Here is an 18,361-nt window from a genome sequence, read left to right on the forward strand (position 1 = left end):
TCCGTGAATTAAATGCTGCTTCGAGCCCAATATCTAGGACCCTGCCAAATTCACTGTCCATTTTCACAAATTTCACAATCAGAGCATTGTAAAAAATCTTGAATGTCACAGTTTCACCTATTTTAAATCTTAAATTGCACGGTGTTGTAACAAACACAAATATGTATTTAAACACAGCAAAATATAAACAGGCACATCCCTGAAGATTCAGCATTTCTCAAACTGGGGGTCCTGACCTAAAGGGGGTCGCAAGATTATTGTAGAGGGCGGCCGGAGAGCAGCGGCTGCTGGCCGTGCGCTCAGCTCTGAAAGCAGCGCTGCTGACAGCCGGAGCACAGCAGTAAGGGTGACAACACTGTGACCCCCCTACAATAGCCTTGCGACCCCCTTTTGGGTTGGGGCCCCCAGTTTGGGAAAAGCAGTGTACTTCTGTATACTTTTCCCCTATAGTCTAGGGAACTTTTATAATATAGGTAAAAGTACACAAAAGACCAGATTTCACAGTCCGTGATGCGTTTTTGAAGCTGTGAATGTGGTAGGGCCCTATTTATAAGCTATATTAGCTGACTAGATTGTGCTCCTTGGGTCTTTCACTGCCCCTTTCTCTGAGCCAGTCTTAAAACAACTCGGTTCAGCAATAAAAGGGCTTCACTGGGCTACCCCAGGGATGTACCAACAGAGGAAATCTTTATAACGTAGGGTACACTCCAGGGGATGAATACGTGTCATTCCCAGTCTCACAGGGATGCTGTGAGGGTCTTGTGACTAAAGAGCAGGCTAGGAATTTCCTGAGTTGATTTTTTAAGAAAGCATTTTTAAAAAACACGTGTGTGACAATGGACTGTAGATGATTTTATCTCCTTCGAGAGCGAGATTACGGTCTGGAGCCAGCTTCTGGAAGCCCTGATTCCAGGGAGTAGCACCCACTCCGAGGGCCTGATCTGTTGAAGGTTGCTGGAAAGATGTAACAGAGCTTTGGACAGACCCGTGGTCGCATTGTGTGCAATGAGACGACTCCCACGAATGAGGTTTTGCAGGCCTGGCTCCTACCTTTGCCCGTAGCTCCAGGTGTCGTGACATGCTGGAACGCCTTGGTCAAGGGGTGCGTCTTTACGGCAGGGTTAGCCCCCAGGTCTGAGTACTTGGGTTAGCCTAGCCTCAGTGTTAGCCACCACAATGCAAAGCCTGACTTAAGTTACTGTGTCCTGATGGGTGCTACCCCCCCCCCCCACAAGTGTTGTTAGGACTTCTGGAGACATATTCCATGGTGCTTTGAGCTGCAGCAAGCTGAGCTGCTCTATGATTTCCCCCCCCCAGAGCATTGTGGGAGAATTTTTGACCTTCTGGGCCCATGGGGGCATTGTGGAAAGGCAGTGGAGGACTATCAGCACTGCAGCGGGTTAACCTGCGTCCTCACTGCAAAGTGGGCAGGTTAGCAGCCTGAATGAAAGCTGCAACAGGGCTTTAACACCCCCTAGCAGCCAGGCCAGCAAGCCCGCCTGGGTTTAAAACACCTACATCGATCAGGAGAGAGGATTTTGCGTATGGACGGGGTCAGAGTAAGGACAACAGCTGGGTAAGAGCAGTGAAGACAGACCCTGTGAAACACAAGACAACGTACTAGTCGAATCGGCAGAGTCTGTAACCTGCCTGTCCTGGCGGAGCGTGGCTGATGGCATAGGCTTCGACTTCTGCTCCCACCGGTGGGTGCTCGACCCCCCCCTCTGCCCCCAGCCCCACTCCGACTCCCCCCCTGCCCCACCCCCATTCCAACCCCTTCCCCAAAGTCCCTCCCCCAGCTCCGCCCCCTCCCTGCCCCTATTCCGACTCCTTCCCCCAATCCCCGCCCTGGCCCTGCCTCTTCCCCACTTCCTCCCCTGAGCGTGCCAAGTTCCCGCTCCTTCCCCTCCCTCCGGCTGTTTTGCGGCGGCAAAGCGGGAAGCACTGGGAGGTAAGCAGAGGAGCTGGCAAGCCTGGGAGGAGGAGGAACATGGCGCGCTTGGGGAAGAGGTGGGGCTGGGGTGGGGATTTGGGGAGGTGTCCAATAGGGGCAGGGAGGGGGCGGAGTTGGGGTGGGGCCAGGGGGCACGAGCCCACTGACCTCAGACTTCGCCAAAGCAACCCGGTGGGCAGGAAACCACACATGGGAAGTTCCCAGTGGAAATTGTCGGCGTTTTATAGGAAACTGGAAGTGAAGGGAGCACAGCTTGAAGGTCTGCTTGGGATGGAAAATGAAAGGTGACTGGAAAGGGAAAATTGGCTGTTTATGATACTCAATTTTTTTCATTTTTTTTCCATTAGAAATATGGATTCCTGACTTCTGATTTTGCTAGGGGGTCCCTTGGGGAGGCGGAGAATTTAGCAGGGTTATATCACATGAAAGCACAGACTGAAATCTGAGGCTAAAGTGTTGCGGTCCCAATCACATGCCGAGGCACCTGTCTCTATCCGCAATGCCAATGGGGCTGCCCAGCCAATTCTCATTGCAGGCTGGTTGCATCAATAGCCTGTATGGTTCAAAGCTCTCACTCAGGCTTGGCAGAAGCCCTGTGGGTAAGAGATTCACCCCCTGCTAACTGAGGAATCATCCACCCCAGTTTTCTCCTAGCAGTTCGCCGGCAAAAATCAGCGAAGGCAAGAATTGATCACCAGGGCTCAGATTTTCCAACTAGCACCCAACTGGTAAGATTAAAAGAACAAGCAGAGAAGAGCTCTGTCTGAACAAAAGGGGAAGCCCTCTAACATCTTCTTCCCACATCTGAAGGAGCAGGAAGAAAAAAGCCCAAGGTGTTATTTCTCTCTTTGCAGGTCACCCAGGGTGGTGCCCTTTCAGAGCTGCTGTCCTTCTCTAGCATGAAACCTTCTTCCACTTTCATTTGATTTGTTTTAAAATTAGGATTACAGGTTTTAAATATCAAAATGATCTATTCATAGTAATGATATATATTGCCCTTACTGTTCTGTTGATGCAAAAATATTGCTACACAGGCTGTAACGCAATAAAACAAAGTGACTTTGGGTTCTTTTGACTCATTATTATACTTAGCTGGGACCTGATTTTTTATATTTGCATTAATTTGATTATGTTTAACAATTTATAACACAGATAAGAACCCAGGAGTCCTGAGTCCCAGCCCCACATGCCAGACAGCATTCTCACCGCCACTGGACGGCAGCCCCTGTGGATAGGACACCAGCTCTGCCGCCCCATCTCGCAGCATGGTCAGCAAATCTTGGGGGAGCTCCTCACTTGCATGGGCACCCGTCAGGTTCCCTCAGGCTTCCACGCCGAGCAGCTCAAGGATCGAGCTGTCGTCCCCCTGCACCATCCTCCAGGCAGCGGGATGGGAAAGAGAACACAGCACAGTGCCAGATACAGACTCTTATTGCCTGCTGGAGCTGTGGGCACGTGGAGGGAGAGATGGGCAGCAGGAGATCAGGATGCAGGGAGAGAGAAGGGTTTGGCGCAAATGGCTACATTACATCTGGGGTGTGTGTGGCTCCCTGCACCTAAGAGGGGGAAGGTGCAGCCTTGTGGGTTCAGGGACCCCACATACTCAGGGCACAGACACACACCCCAGCATTCTGGGTAAGGAGTCACTGATGCCGGCTGGGAATAGCCCTTAGTAACCTGGCCAGGGAGTCAAGGAACAGGCCAAGCACAGGCCTTCCCCATGGTACAGCTCCGCCCCACACACACCAAGGGGGTGAGCCACGGGAAGGAGCAGCACAGCAGCAGGAGAAACCACAGAGAGTGGTGGGGGGCTCTGAGCAGGGGCTGACAGTCTATGGGGCCATGGAGAAGCCCCGGGAAGACTAGTGGGCGGGGGGAACTGGGTGTCTGAACCACCACATCTCAGCAACTCTGGGGTACAGCTAGGGGCATCTACCAAGTCTTCCCCGATCATGGGCCCAGCACCAGCACACCTACTAGATTATGAACTCACCTGCACCTGGGATTGTTTGGATCAAGCAGTGCCATAGCTGGAAGGGCCATTTATGCATAGAGAGCCCCTCCCATGGGCCGGGTTGTGTCAGGCAGGGTGTAAGTGGTGCAGTACACAAAGGAAGGATCTGGAGTATGCTGGAGCTGTCAGTCAGGTCGTGTTGTAGATTTCAGGTTCAAGCTTTTAGAGCAGGGGTGGCCAATCTGAGCCAGAGAAGGAGCCAGAATTTACCAATGTACATTGCCAAAAAGCCTCAGTAATATGTCAGCAGCCCCATATCAGCTCCCCTCCCCCCATTCCCAGCACCTCCCGCCCACCAGCAGCCCCGCTGATCAGTGCCTCCCCTTCCCTCCCCCCAATCAGCTGTTTTGTGGTGTGCAAGAGGCTCAGGGGGGTGAGGAGTGAGGGCACTGCAGGCTCAGGGGAGGGGGCGGGAGGGGTGGAGTGGGGGCAGGGCCTATGGCAGAGCCAGGGGTTGAGCAGTGAGCATCCTCCGTCTAGCACATTGGAAAGTTGGCATCTGTAGCTCCAGCCCTGGAATCAGTGACTATACGAGGAGCCACATATTAACTTGTTGGCTACCCGCGGCTCCTGAGCCATAGGTTGGCTATCACTGTTCTAGCGTACAAGTTTCAGGAATGACACGAACTGGCTCGCAGAGCCTGAGTGGTGAGAAATCGAGTTTTGCAGGGAAACTCAGAAACATTCCCTCTTCTGCCCCTTTGGGCAGTTTCTTCAGTGGCTTGTCTCGCATGTCTTTTCCAGAGCCCTTTTGGGAGAAATTGAAACTGCTCTGGGATCTGCACTTGGCAACTTCCCCCCCAAATCAGGGATACACAGCCAGTATCACACACACACAAATATTCAAAAATCCTGTGCCTGTCCTACACACACGCACACACCACGACCTTGAAAAAATAATCCATGCTGGGTTGTGTTTACCTTGGAGCATGTGATTACTCTGGAGAGGCGATTTCAATAATACACTGAGCCACCACATGCAATGAGGCATAAACTGACCGCTCTTGTAGCTCAGTAGCCCCTTCCCTGAACTGACACAAATGAATCTAGCTGTTCAGATTTTACCTCTTTTAGCTGCTGTTTATATCCCCCGGTCCACTTGGCAAATATTATAGAGCGTGCAGCAGGCCGCTATGACCACAGGAATATTTTCTTAATTTAGGTCTAACCTGTCATAAAGGCAGCACCAGCGCGCTTTTAATCTGCCAAAGACATATTCTATGGTCAGTCTGCACCTGCTCAACTTATTGTTGAAGCTCTCTTAGCTTCTGTCCAGGTTTCCCATGTAAGGCTTCATGAGCCACAGGACCAAGGGTCTCCCAGGATCACTATAGGTATTTCAATATTCCCCGCTGGACTCTTCTGGTCTGGAAAGAAAGGCCCTGCTTGGAGCTTTTTGTACAGGCCAGTGTTCCTGAAGATGTGTGCATCATGCACCTTCCCAAACCACCCTGTGTTGATGTCAGTGAAATGCCCATAGTGAGCTACAAGCGCCTGCAATACCATAGAGAAGTATCCCTTTCTATTGATGTACTCCATCGCAAGATGGTCTGTAGGACAAAATTGAACATGCATGCAATCTATCACCCCGTCATAGTTAGGGAATCCCATTTCATAAAATCATAGAATCATAGGACTGGAAGGGAACTCAAGAGCTGATCTAGTCCAGTCCCCTGCACTCATGGCAGGACTAAGTATTATCTAGACCTTCTGCAAAGCCATCCAATATGTCAAGCACATTACCAAGAGTCACAGTCCTTCGTAGCAGGATGCAATTAATGGCCCTGCACACTTGTGTTACCGCAGCCCCAATGGTCGACTTCCCAACGTTAAACTGATTCGTGACCAACCAGTAGCAGTCTGCAGTTGCCAGCTTCCACACAGCGATCACCATGTGCTTCTCCACCGAAAGGGCAGGTGGCATAACCCAGAGGAGAGGGCTTGAGTGCCTGAAAGGCTGGTGGTGTTAGGGGGCTGACACCCACCTACCACAGGCAAGACTCCCTCTCACTGGGGGGTGGGAGGGGCGTAACAGGATGACTCAGACTCCTGGATACCCCAAGAACTGCCACAGCAGGGTTCCTGGGAGGCAGGGACACAATTCCCAGAGGGAAGGGAGGAGTTCTCAGGGGAAGCAGGTAGGGTTCCCAGGGGCAGGGTTCCTGGGGGAGTCTCAGGGCCCATACTGTCAGCAGTCTGACCTAGGGGCTGGAGCCCAGAGTAGAGTCAGGGTCATAGTCAGGAGTCACGCCAAGGGTCCCAGCTGGTCAGTAACTGGCGGCAGGGTGAGGAAGCAGGGACAAGGGACAAGGAGCAGGAGCCAGTCCAGAAGGCCGGGGTCTGCTCAGCCCAGCAGCAGCTGCTCAGAGAAGAGATTTGGCAGGAGCAGGATGCCCATATGCCCAGAGGGTCTGTGGGAAGTCAGCAGCATGTGCTGAGTCAGTGGGAGCAGGCCCTGTCTGCGGGGGATCAGCCGCAGTTTCCATGCTGGGCCTTGCTGTGGGTGGCACGGGCTTGAGAGCTGCAGGGCCTGATCAGGAACGGGTGGGGTTTCTGCAGGGTGGGGCTCCTGCAAGAACAGTTCTCGGGCAGAGGGGGGCTCAGGGGGCTCCCAGGATGCGATTCCCAGAGGCCAGGCAGCAGGGTTCAGGGGGCAGGGGGTGAGGGGGCTTCCAGGGGTTGGGTTTGTGGGGAGGAGTGTGGGGGTGGGATTCCCAGAGGCTGGCCGCAGGGCTGGGGAGGGGTGAAGGGGTTCCCAGAGGTGGAGTTTGGGGGGTGGGATTCCCAGAGGCCAGCAGCAGGGCTGGGGGGGGGGAGGTGAGGGGGCACTGGGAGGGCGGTTGTGGGGGGGGGGTGGGATTCCCACAGGCCAACAGCAGGGCTGTGGGGGAGGTGAGGGGACACCAGGGGGGTGTTTGTGGGGAGGGGGTGGGATTCCCAGAGGCCAGCAGCAGGGCTGGGGGGGGGGGGAGGGGAGGGGACACCAGGGGGGTGTTTGTGGGGAGGGGGTGGGATTCCCAGAGGCCAGCAGCAGGGCTGGGGGGGGGGGGAGGTGAGGGGACACCAGGGGGGTGTTTGTGGGGAGGGGGTGGGATTCCCAGAGGCCAGCAGCAGGGCTGGGGGGGGGGGAGGTGAGGGGACACCAGGGGGGTGTTTGTGGGGAGGGGGTGGGATTCCCAGAGGCCAGCAGCAGGGCTGGGGGGGGGGAGGTGAGGGGACACCAGGGGGGTGTTTGTGGGGAGGGGGTGGGATTCCCAGAGGCCAGCAGCAGGGCTGGGGGGGGGGGAGGTGAGGGGACACCAGGGGGGTGTTTGTGGGGAGGGGGTGGGATTCCCAGAGGCCAGCAGCAGGGCTGGGGGGGAGGTGAGGGGGCACTGGGGGGGTTGTGGGGAGGGATTCCCAGAGGACAGCAGGAGGGCGGGGGGAGTCTTTGGAAAGGGGTGGGGCTCTAAATGGTCAGGTGCTTCAGGGCTGGGTCACTGCCCCCAAGCTCGCCCCCAGACCCCCTGCCCCAGCGCTGCCCAAGCTCCCGCCCCACGTGCCCGCCAGGAGGCAGCTAGCGCAAAGCCCAGCCCAACCCCCAAGAGGGCGGGGCCAGCAAGGGGGCGTGTCCGCGCCGCAGCTCGCACTCCCGTGATCTGATTGGCTGTTAGCGGCGGGCGGCGGGGCTTCTGCCGCCATGTTGTTCCGGGGCGGAAGTCGCCAAGGGCGGTCCGTTAGCGGGCGGAGAGGCTGGTTCAGGAGCCATCTTTGTGGAGGGCAAGGCGGGCGGTTTGACCCCGCGGTGTCCGAGGAGCTGCCTGGTGAGCCTCGGCCCTGCGGTACCTGCGGGCGGCGGGGGCCTGGTGCCGGCTGTGCGCGGCCAGGGGCACCCCCCAGCACGTGGGGCCAGACGCTGCCGCGCGAGCCCCTGGGAGTTGGGGCCGGGGTGCAGGAGTGGGGGGAGGGTTGGAGTGGGGTGTGGAGGGTGCAGAGAGATGGAGGGGGGTGCATGGGGTGGAGGGGGCAGGGGTGGGGGATACAGAGATGAGGGGGTGCATGGGGAGGGGATGCATGGGGTGGAGGGTGCAGGGGTGGGGGACACAGAGATGAGGGGGTGGAGGGTGCGGGGGTGCAGGGGTGGGGGATACAGAGATGAGGGGGTGGAGGGTGCGGGGGTGCAGGGGTGGGGGATACAGAGATGAGGGGGTGGAGGGTGCGGGGGTGCAGGGGTGGGGGATACAGAGATGAGGGGGTGCATGGGGTGGAGGGTGCAGGGGTGGGGGATACAGAGATGAGGGGGGTGCAGGGGGAGGGGATGCATGGGGTGGAGGGTGCAGGGGTGGGGGATACAGAGATGAGGGGGGTGCAGGGGGATGGGATGCATGGGGTGGAGGGTGTAGGGGTGGGGGATACAGAGATGAGGTGGGTGCAGGGGGAGGGGATGCATGGGGTGGGGGTGCAGGGGGGTGGGATGCATGGGGTGGAGGGTGCAGGGGTGGGGGATACAGAGATGAGGGGGGTGCAGGGGGAGGGGATGCATGGGGTGGGGGTGCAGGGGGGTGGGATGCATGGGGTGGAGGGTGCAGGGGTGGGGGATACAGAGATGAGGGGGGTGCAGGGGGGTGGGATGCATGGGGTGGAGGGTGCAGGGGTGGGGGATACAGAGATGAGGGGGGTGCAGGGGGAGGGGATGCATGGGGTGGGGGTGCAGGGGGGTGGGATGCATGGGGTGGAGGGTGCAGGGGTGGGGGATACAGAGATGAGGGGGGGTGCAGGGGGGTGGGATGCATGGGGTGGGGGTGTGGGGGGTGTGTGCATGGGCTGTATGCACTGTTTCCTTGGCTCCCTCCAACAGAAAGGGAAAGGCCGGAGCCTGGGCCTGCCCCTACCCTGCTGGGTGTGGGGAATTCCCTGCGTGCCTTCTGCAAAGCCAACATGGGACTCCCAGCTGCAGAAGCCTGTTGGCTCCTGTTGGTGGGGAGCTGCCCAGCCCGGGCCCCTGTCCCTTGGCCAGGGTGGCTGGAGCGCGGCCGCTCCACCTGGACTTGGTGCACACGGTGACTCCAAGTCCAAATATTTCAGCATGAGCAAAAGGTGGAGAAACCACTCGGCCCAATTCATGGCTATTGTGAGAAAGTTTGCGAAGGTGGCGAATTGCGACAGAGCTAGAGAAATCGCAAAGAACAAGCGAGTGGGCCAACCGAGCTCTCAGGTGGGAACCTTTTTGCTGAATGCAGTGGAAAGAAGGAGGAGACGCCCAGAACGGACTGACTTTGGCTAAACATCTGTGATTGTTAGACTCAGACTCTGAGGATGAAGGTACTGATATTGCTGCATTGCCAAGTACATCAGAAGGAAGCTGGATCCAGGTCAGCCAAAGACAAGGAGCAGGAACTATTACGTTTTTTTCAATCATAAATGGTTTTGTAACAAAAACAATTCCAGAACTGAAACAAAAGAGTGACTGGAAAATTGCTAAATTTTTTTATAGCTGTAATATTCCCTTTTCTGTTGTTGAGCATCCAACTTTTCAAGCAATGATCAGCTGCCTATGGCCAGGCTACCAAGACCCAGTCAAAAGCAGGTAGCAGGTGAACAGTGAAATGCAAGTATCAGAGGGGTAGCCGTGTTAGTCTGAATCTGTAAAAAGCAACAGAGGGTCCTGTGGCACCTTTGAGACTAACAGAAGTATTGGGAGCATAAGCTTTCGTGGGTAAGAACCTCACTTCTTCAGTTCCCTTGCATCTGAAGAAGTGAGGTTCTTACCCACGAAAGCTTATGCTCCCGAAACTTCTGTTAGTCACAAAGGTGCCACAGGACCCTCTGTTGCTTTTTAGTGAAATGCAGTTACTGATGGCCTGAGGGGTGGAAGCATGCAACAAATTACATGGAAAAGCAGTTACATTATGGCTGGCGTAATGTGCACAACCAGCGATTGCTAACTGTGTGCAAATAGGGAAGACTGTGGTTCGTGCATCAGTGGTTGATACTGGATGGAATGAGAAGACTGGACAGTACTATGCTACGCTGGCAAGAGAAGCCAAGGCATTAGCAAATGAACTGTACGGTTGCATTGTGAAGAGCTACATGACAGAAAACAAGAAAAAGATGCAAAGGCTGATGAGTGATTTGGAAGAAGATGACGGCACTTGGGTTGATGAGTGATTTGGAAGAAGATGACGGCACTTGGGTTATGTATGGATGTGCATCATATTGACTCAATCTACTTGGACAAGAACCTACACCAAGTACTTTGATGAAACGTTGTAGATTGACAAAAGTATTTTGGTAATCGCGCCCAGCCTGGAGCTTGGTTAAAAGAATGCCAAATCCCCAGTGACACGATGGAACAATCAGATAACATGCCTGGAAACAGCAACAGAGGGTCCTGTGGCACCTTTGAGACTAACAGAAGTACTGGGAGCATAAGCTTTCGTGGGTAAGAACCTCACTTCTTCAGATGCAAGAAAGAAGAAGTGAGGTTCTTGCATCTGAAGAAGTGAGGTTCTTACCCACGAAAGCTTATGCTCCCAGTACTTCTGTTAGTCTCAAAGGTGCCACAGGACCCTCTGTTGCTTTTTACAGATTCAGACTAACACGGCTACCCCTCTGATACATGCCTGGAAACGTATGTTAAAAATCGGCCATATTATCTCAGGATGATTTAGTTGGGGATTGGTTCTGCTTTGAGCAGGGGGTTGGACTAGATGACCTCCTGAGGTCCCTTCCAACCCTCATATTCTATGATTCTAGGATTTTGAGAAATCATGAGGCAGAATTTGAAGATAGAGCAATCAGTATAATTAATACTCAAGGAATTTACCAAGAAGCAAAGAACTTGATCGCTCAGTTGAAACCAGTTGCTGTGGCACTTGACTCACTCCAAAGGGACACACATCAACAGTTGCTGTTACAGGCGAAGTATGGTTGGATCTGCAGATAAATGAAGACCTTGCACCACATAAAGCAAAAGTACAAAAGAGAGGTCATGAGTCAATTACTCCTGTACACATGTTGATCAACCTCCTTCATCCAAAATATGCAGGAAAGAAATCGTCAGCTGAACAAGAATATATTGCAAGGCAGTGGGTGCTCGGCAAAAATCCGGACGTTGTGCCATATTTACTTTCATTTAAAGCAGAAGAATCTCTGGATTCAAAAATCTACGTTTTCATCCACTATGAAGAAAAAGGATGGAAAAATCTGAAGGCTGCTGATAGTCCATCTAACGTCATAGAACGGGTGGTGCAATTGCATCAGTGCAAGTGCAGTAAGCATAGAATTCATTTTAAACTTTGGATACATCCATTCATAACTGAGGAATAGGCTCGGTCTATCCGCTGCATCAAAGTTGGTCTTCTGCTGCAGAATGCTGCATGGCCAAATGGGCCTAGACTGGTAGCCTGCAACTCTGCATGCTTCTGATTGCGTAATGCGTCAAGCCTTCACCTCTGCGTTACTGTCGCTTTCATCTCCTCAAGTGGCTTTGATTATTTGTATAATATTGAAAACCGAAATGAGTCATGACTTGTATGATTTCCTTGAGGAAAATACCAAACCAAATTGGACACAGGCATTCCGACCTTCCTAATTACATCTATTCGTATTATGCCCAGTGCAGTTTTACTTTTTATTTGTCCAACCCTAAATTAATCACTGAATCTACTGCCTTATGGAACCACAATTTGAATATGTAACTAAAACCAAGTATAAAGTGGTGTGCATTACTGAAACAGTGTTTAAAATGCCTTAAAGTGGGACTAAGTACTTGAATTCATCTGTCACAGACCCACGGGATCGGTGCTAGGCCCCAGTTTTTAAACAGTGCTTGGAACCCTTCAGTGCACCAGACCTCCAAGGGGTCCCACTCTTCCTTCAGGGCAGGCCACCCGGCCTCACTGCCTCTGAGATGGAGCTTCTGGCCTCCAGCCCCCTTGCTCCACCCAGTGAGCTCTGCCCTGCGAGCTGACGGGGCCGTGGTTCGGTGAAGGGCAGCTGGCCTCAGTTGCGCTGTCCTCTCGCTCTCTCTGCAGGGTGTGATGTTCCCTGCCCTGCACCATCTCCGCCTGGGCGCCCGCCTCACACTCGGTGCCACGAGGGCAGGTGGCTCTCCCCGGGGGTACCTGTCCCAGGAGAACGAGCAGCGGTGCCGAGGGCTGCTGGAGACCTCCACCAGACGCTACCGGCAGGAGGCGGTGGCAGCGGCTGTGCTGGTGACACTGTGTTCTGTGAGTGGGTACCCTGCGCTGCTGTACACGCTGCGCTCCAGCACGCTGACGGGCCATCACAAGGGAGATGTCAGGTACCCCGGCCCTCGACTCACTGAGTGCCCTGCAGCCCTGCTCCCCAAGCCCTACCTCCACTGCATGCACAGCGGCCGGTGCCCCTCAATTCCAGCCTGAACCCCCTGCCATCCCAGCCCTGGGCTCCCCCCAGAGCTCTGCCGGTGCCCCTCAATCCCAACCCACAGACCCTGCCATCCCAGCCCTGGGCTCCCCCCAGAGCTCTGCCGGTGCCCCTCAATCCTGACCCACAGCCGCTGCTATCCCAGCCCTGGGCTCCCCCTAGAGCTCTGCCAGTGCCCCTCAGACCCAACCCACAGCTGCTGCTATCCCCACCCCTCCCACAGCTCTGCCGGTGGCCCTCAATTCCAGCCTGCACCCCCTGCTATCCCAGCCCTGGGCTCCCGCCAGAGTTCCGGTGCCCCTCAGTCCCGACCCACAGCCCCTGCTATGCCAGCCATGGGCTCCCCTCACCCCTTCACAGCTCTGCTGGTGCCCCTCAATCCCAGCCTTGGGCTCCCTCCCACCCCCCTCTACAACCCTACCGGTGCCCCTGAATCCCACCTACATGCCCCTATTATCTCAGCCCAGAGCTACCTCCACACACCTCTGCCGGTGCCCCTCAATCCTGACCCACAGCCCCATTATCTCAGCCCAGGGCTCCCCACCCCCCAGCCCTACCGGTGCCACTCAATCCCACCTCACAGTCCCCTGCCATCCCAGCCCTGGGCTCTCCTCATGCACAGCCCTGCCAGTGCCCCTCCACCCCCCCGTTGTTTCGATAGTTAACGGAAGCTCTTCTCTGCGGTGCTGTGATAAGTCTGTGCCCCTTTCGCCAGTCCCTGAGCGTCCGGTGCCAGGGTGGAAGAGGCCCCTCCTGCCTGCCACAGCACCTGGGGCAATGGATTCTGCCTGCCCTCTAAGGAGACTCTGGTTTTCTTGCTGCAGTTTCCCGGGCGGCAAGTGCGACAGCTCCGACCAGGATGTGATCGCCACAGCACTGAGGGAGACGCAGGAAGAGCTGGGCCTGCACTTGGGGGCTGAGAGCGTCTGGGGGGTCATGAAACCCCTACCCACCGGGGTAACACCACTCCGCTCCCCTAGCAGTGTTAGGGAATCACTGGGGCAGGGCAGTGTGAGGGAAGGGGGGGGGAGGTGTCTCTCTGGGGCAGGGTCCTGTGAGGGGAGTGGGGGATCACTTTGGGGCAGGGCGGGTTTCTCTGGGGTGGGATCATGTGGGAGGAGCAACATGAAGGGTGGGGTGTTGCTCTGGAGCAGGGTCCCATGGGGGGCAGCCATGTGAGTTGGGGTCCCCTTGGGGCTGAGGTCCACTGGGTGTGGTAATGTGAGGGGAGGTGCTATGAGGCAGGAGGGTTCTTTTGGGGAGGGGGTGTACTGCACAACAGGGAAGGGTCCTATGGGGGGGTGCACTGTAAGGTGGGGATGTCCCATTGGCAATGTCTCTGAGGTGGGGTGTGTCCTGGGGTGGGGCGCTGTGAGGTAGAGGGCCATAGGGGCATCTCAGAGGAGGGAGGCTACTGTGAGATGAAGGGGGAGATGCTGAGATGGAAGGCTATGGGGGGGATCTCTCTGAGGCAGAGTGAGTCCCGTGATGTGGGGGTGGTGAGGCAGAGAGGCTATCGGAGGGGGCCCTCTCTGGGGGGGGGGTCAGCATTGTGAGGCAGAGGGTCTATGGGGGGTCATCTGAGGAGGGGAGAATTCAGGGGGGTGGTGCTGTCAGGAGGAGGGTCCATGGATGGTCTCTCTGAGGAGGGGGGTGGCACTGCAAGGCAGAGGATCCATGGGGGGCTCCCCAAGTAGGGGGGAGATTCTGGGTGGGGGCCAGTGCTGTGAAGCAGAGGGTCCATGGGTGGCTCTCCAAGTAGGGGTGGGTTCTGTTGGGGCTGTGTTGTGAGGCCGAGGGGTCTCTTAGGGAGGATTCCAGGGCGGTGGTGCTGGAAGGTGGAGGTGGGTCCTGTGGGCAGGGGTTATCTCTGTGAGACAAAGGTGGGTCCTGGAGCGGGGAGGTTCCTAGGGAAGCCAGTGTCAGTGGTGGGGTCTCACTCTGGTTTCCTTCCAGAGGGGACTGACTGTTGCTCCTGTCCTGGCACATCTGGGCCCCTTGGAGTGTATGTGTCTGAGCCCCAACCCACAGGAGGTGAGCCCCACGCAGACCCCACCCTGCCATGGCTGTGCCGCTTGCAGCTACCCTTAGCACGTGCAGGGCCCCCACCATCCTTCGGGTCCCTGGCCAGAGGGCAGCGCCCCAGCCTGGTTAGCATGCTGGCCTCCTGCAGGGAGGGAGATCAGCAGAGCCCCTGGCCTATGGGCAGCTGGGGCCAGTGGCACCGTGGACCTGGCTGCCTGCCTCAGGCTCCCCCTGCGCGGAGTGACTCATGGTCTGGCCAGAGTGGAGCTTCCCAATCACCCTGGCTGAGTTCCTGCCCTGCCCTGCCCTGCCCAGCCCAGAGACCCTCAATCCAGCAACCCAAGACCATCCCAGTGCCCCTTGCTTGGGGACCCCTCTGCTGCCCAGCAGCTCCCCTCCTGCAGCAACTGGAGCCCCCCACCTAGCAACCCATTCGGACAGGAGCGCCGCCAGCTTTTCTGCCGCATTAGGTGGCGGAAGGTCCCGCCGCTGAAATACTGCCGGTTGTCGCCGCCCAAATTGTAGTGCCCTAGGCGACCTAGGCGGTCGCCTAATGGGTTGCGCCGGCCCTGCACTCGGGCAGTGGTGTCCTGGCTGGGGGAGAGCCCATCTCCTGCAAAGAGACCCTGAAGCCTGCTGGGCTACACTTAAATGTTAGGGTGAGCTATGGCTCTCAGGGGTGTGAAGAGTTCCCCTCCTGCCCCGAGCACTACAGCTGCACCAGCCTAGTCCCTGGAGCGGACAGGGCTAGGTCGACAGAAGACTTCAGAGGCCCTAGCAGCCGCTGCTCAGAGAGGTGCAGTTCCCGCAGCGATGGAAAAATCCCTCCGTGTAGGAAGTGTCTCTGCTACAGCGGCATAGCTGCAGCACCCTTAGCGTAGACATGGCCTGAGAGTTCACTGAAGAATGATGGGGAATCCACCCTGCCCTGGGCACCTTGTACCAAGCATTATTTCCCCTCCCTATTAGCCGTTTGTGCCTCATTTTCAGTCTGACCCCAGCCCTGGGGCCTCACTTTGCCTGTGTCCTTTGGAGATCCTTATAGACCAGAGCAAGTCGCCTCTTCGTCTTCTGTGACTGTGGGAAATTTTTGTAATATGTTTATGAATGCTATGTGTGCCTCAGTTCCCCGGCCACGTACTTTGCAGTACTACCCAGTGGTGGAAAATGTTAAATGGGAAATTGTGTTTCCAGTAGTCCCATGGGAATTGGTCCTTGGCCCTACGCTATTTAACATTTTTGTCAGTGACCTGGAAGAAAAAAACAGAATCATCACTGCTAAAGTTGAAGATGACACAAAAATCAGGGAGTGGTAAATAACAAAGAGGACAGGATCCCAGATAGCGAGCGATCTGGGAAACTGGGCGCAAGCAAAGAATGTGTTTAAGTTACAGGTAAATGTATACATCTAGGGCCAAAAAAAGTAGGGTGTGTTTACACGATGGGGGACTGTATCCTCAGAAGCAGTGACTCTGAAAAGATTTTGGAGTCGGTGTGGGTGGTTAGCTGAACGTGAGCTCCCAGTGTGATGCTGTGGCCAAAAGAGCTAAGGTGATCCTGCCTAATCTTGAGTAGGACAAAGGAGGTTATTTTACCCCTTTAGTTGCCACTGGTGTGACCATGGCTGGGTCCAGTTCTGGAGCCCACCCTTCAAGTAAGATTTGGATAAGTTGGAGAAGGTTCAGGGAAGATCTAAATGATTACCTGCCCTATAGTGATAGACTCAAGGTGCTTGATCTATTTATCTTAAAGAAGATTTTAAGGGGCGACTCAATCACAGTCTATAACTACATACATGGGAAACAAATAGTTAATAATTGGCTCTTCAGTCTAGCAGAGAAGGTCTAACAGGATCCAGTGGCTGGAAGTTGAAGCTGGACAAATTCAGACTGGAAATAAGGTGTCAATGTTTAACCGTGAGCATAATTAACCATTGGAACAATTTACCAAGGGTCATGGTGGAGTCTCCATCTCTGGCAATGTTCAAATCAAGACTGATGTTTTGCTAAAAGCTCTGCTCTAGGGATTGTTTGGGGGCAGTTCCCTGGCCTGGGTTAGACGGGAGGTCACGTGAGATGATGACAACAGGCCTTTCTGGCCTTGGAACCTATGGAAGAAGAGTTAAATTTGCATGTGGGGCAGCACAGGAGACATGAGGTGTGGGTGGCGTTTTGCTGTGTGGGGCGTAATGAACAAGGAACGGGCTAGAACCGAGCCATATCAATGCCTAAGCCAAAAAAGACAATAGGAAGCCCTAGGGCCGAGAACGTGCACACGTAGCAACCAAGAGACATGAGGAAGGAGGTTTCCCCCACCCCGGCAGGGACGCAGAGCCGAGGCCAGCTCGAGAACTGAGGAGAGAGAGGCCGGGAAGGGATAGGAGGGGGCGTTTGAGAGACACAGTGTGCTCACGTGAGACAGGACAGACAGAGCCTGAAATGAAGGCCATGCTGGTTGATGGCACTGGCTTGGCCAGATGGACAGTGTCTTAACCTTTATTTCTCTCTGCTGCCCCAAGAACCTCCCCAGACTGGTTCCAGGTGACTAATAAACCCTGCTGTGTGTGGAAAAGGCTGCCTGGTGTCGCTGCAAACACTGGTTGGGGTGAATTAGTCCCTGCAGGGTGTAAAAGTCTCTGAGCAGGGGTCTTGCTCAGTGGGATGCGCTGGGCAGAGCTCATGGGATGGAGCCCAGTGGCTCCCTCTCAGAGGTAGTGAGGCCACATGGCCTGCCCTGGAGGAAGAGTGGGACCGCTGGGGAGGCTAGCACACGGCAGCTCCTAGGGGGAACGGGCAGATGCTGTCCTGCTGCAACTGTATCTGTGCTCGAGAATACACTCCTCTAGGGGGGAGGGAGGAGGCGGACATGGGGCCAGAGAGGCTTGTCAAGGAGGGAGCAGCCGTGGTCCCAGCTGTTCCTTTCCTGGGTCCCTACTCAACTGTAGGAGGTACCACGTGCTGGGGGCGTAGGGCACTCGGGTGTGCTGCTTTCCTAGCCCAGCCCAGCCCAGCAAGTGGGCTGAGGGCCAGGCGCAGTGGTAACGGGACCCTGCCGGGCAGGGCAACACCAACATGCCCTTTCTGTCTCTCTTTGCCGCCAGGTTGAGGATGTTTTCACCATCCCCTTGTCTCACCTGCTGCAGGCCCAGAACCACGGTTACACCCACTTCTGCCAGCAGGGCCGCTACAGCTACACGCTGCCCGTCTTCCTCAACGGCCGCTACCGGGTGTGGGGGCTGACGGCCATCATCACGGACCTCACGCTGGAGCTGCTGGCGCCCAGCGCCTACCGCCGGAGAACACACCCACCCAGCACCCGCTGAGCCCTCAGCCCACCTGCGCTATGGCCTGCCCTGGCCCCACAGCATGGACAGAGCCAGCTGGCCGGGCTGGGCGAGGGCCCCCTGGAGGCAGAGAGAGCCAGCGGGGCAGGCTAGGCGAGGTGTCCCCCCCATCTCAAGGGCAGAAAGAACAAGGGGGGCAGGCTGGGCGTGCCCCCCCCAGAGGCATGGGACAGAGCTGAGGGGGTGACCCCAGCAGGGAATTGGGGGCAGTTACACGGTGTCTGGAGGGGGGATGCTGACGAGACCTGCGTGAGCCATGATGCTGGCGGCTGCTGTATTTCATGTGGGGTCTACTCATAAACAAGCCTCCCTGAGCTCAGCGTGCCCTCTCAGTGCTGGGGGACCCAGGGCCAGGTCCTGCCCCCCACTGGGCCTCAGCTCCTGCCCTGCAGGAGACACCAACAGGAACTCACAAACAGCCCCCTTCACCCCACCCCTGCCAGCAAGGGGGGCTGGAGCCAGCAACAGAGACTGGGGGAACCCCTGGTGCCCCAGCCTGGCCCCCTCCCAACCACATGTGGGCCCCAGCCAGGGCCTCTGGGGCCAGTCCTCACATCCACCAGACACTGTGGATGCCCCGCCCACACCCATTGCCCCCGGCTCTGCCCCACCCACACCCATTGCCCCCGGCTCTTCT

The 18,361-nt window shown here is 56.2% G+C and overlaps 1 protein-coding gene across 1 annotated transcript; it reads left to right on the plus strand.

The window, feature by feature from the left end:
• Positions 1–7,698: 7,698 nt before the first annotated feature.
• NUDT8 (nudix hydrolase 8) lies at positions 7,699–18,039 on the plus strand. Its single transcript, XM_054028741.1, has 5 exons — positions 7,699–7,771; positions 11,984–12,252; positions 13,181–13,313; positions 14,313–14,390; positions 17,482–18,039. Exons 2-5 carry the CDS (start codon positions 11,990–11,992, stop codon positions 17,701–17,703), a joined length of 696 nt encoding a protein of 231 aa, XP_053884716.1. The 5' UTR covers positions 7,699–7,771; positions 11,984–11,989; the 3' UTR covers positions 17,704–18,039.
• The last annotated feature ends 322 nt before the right edge of the window (positions 18,040–18,361 follow it).

The sequence above is a fragment of the Malaclemys terrapin genome, chromosome 4, assembly GCF_027887155.1.
Source record: "Malaclemys terrapin pileata isolate rMalTer1 chromosome 4, rMalTer1.hap1, whole genome shotgun sequence".
Classification (NCBI taxonomy): Eukaryota; Metazoa; Chordata; order Testudines; family Emydidae; genus Malaclemys; species Malaclemys terrapin.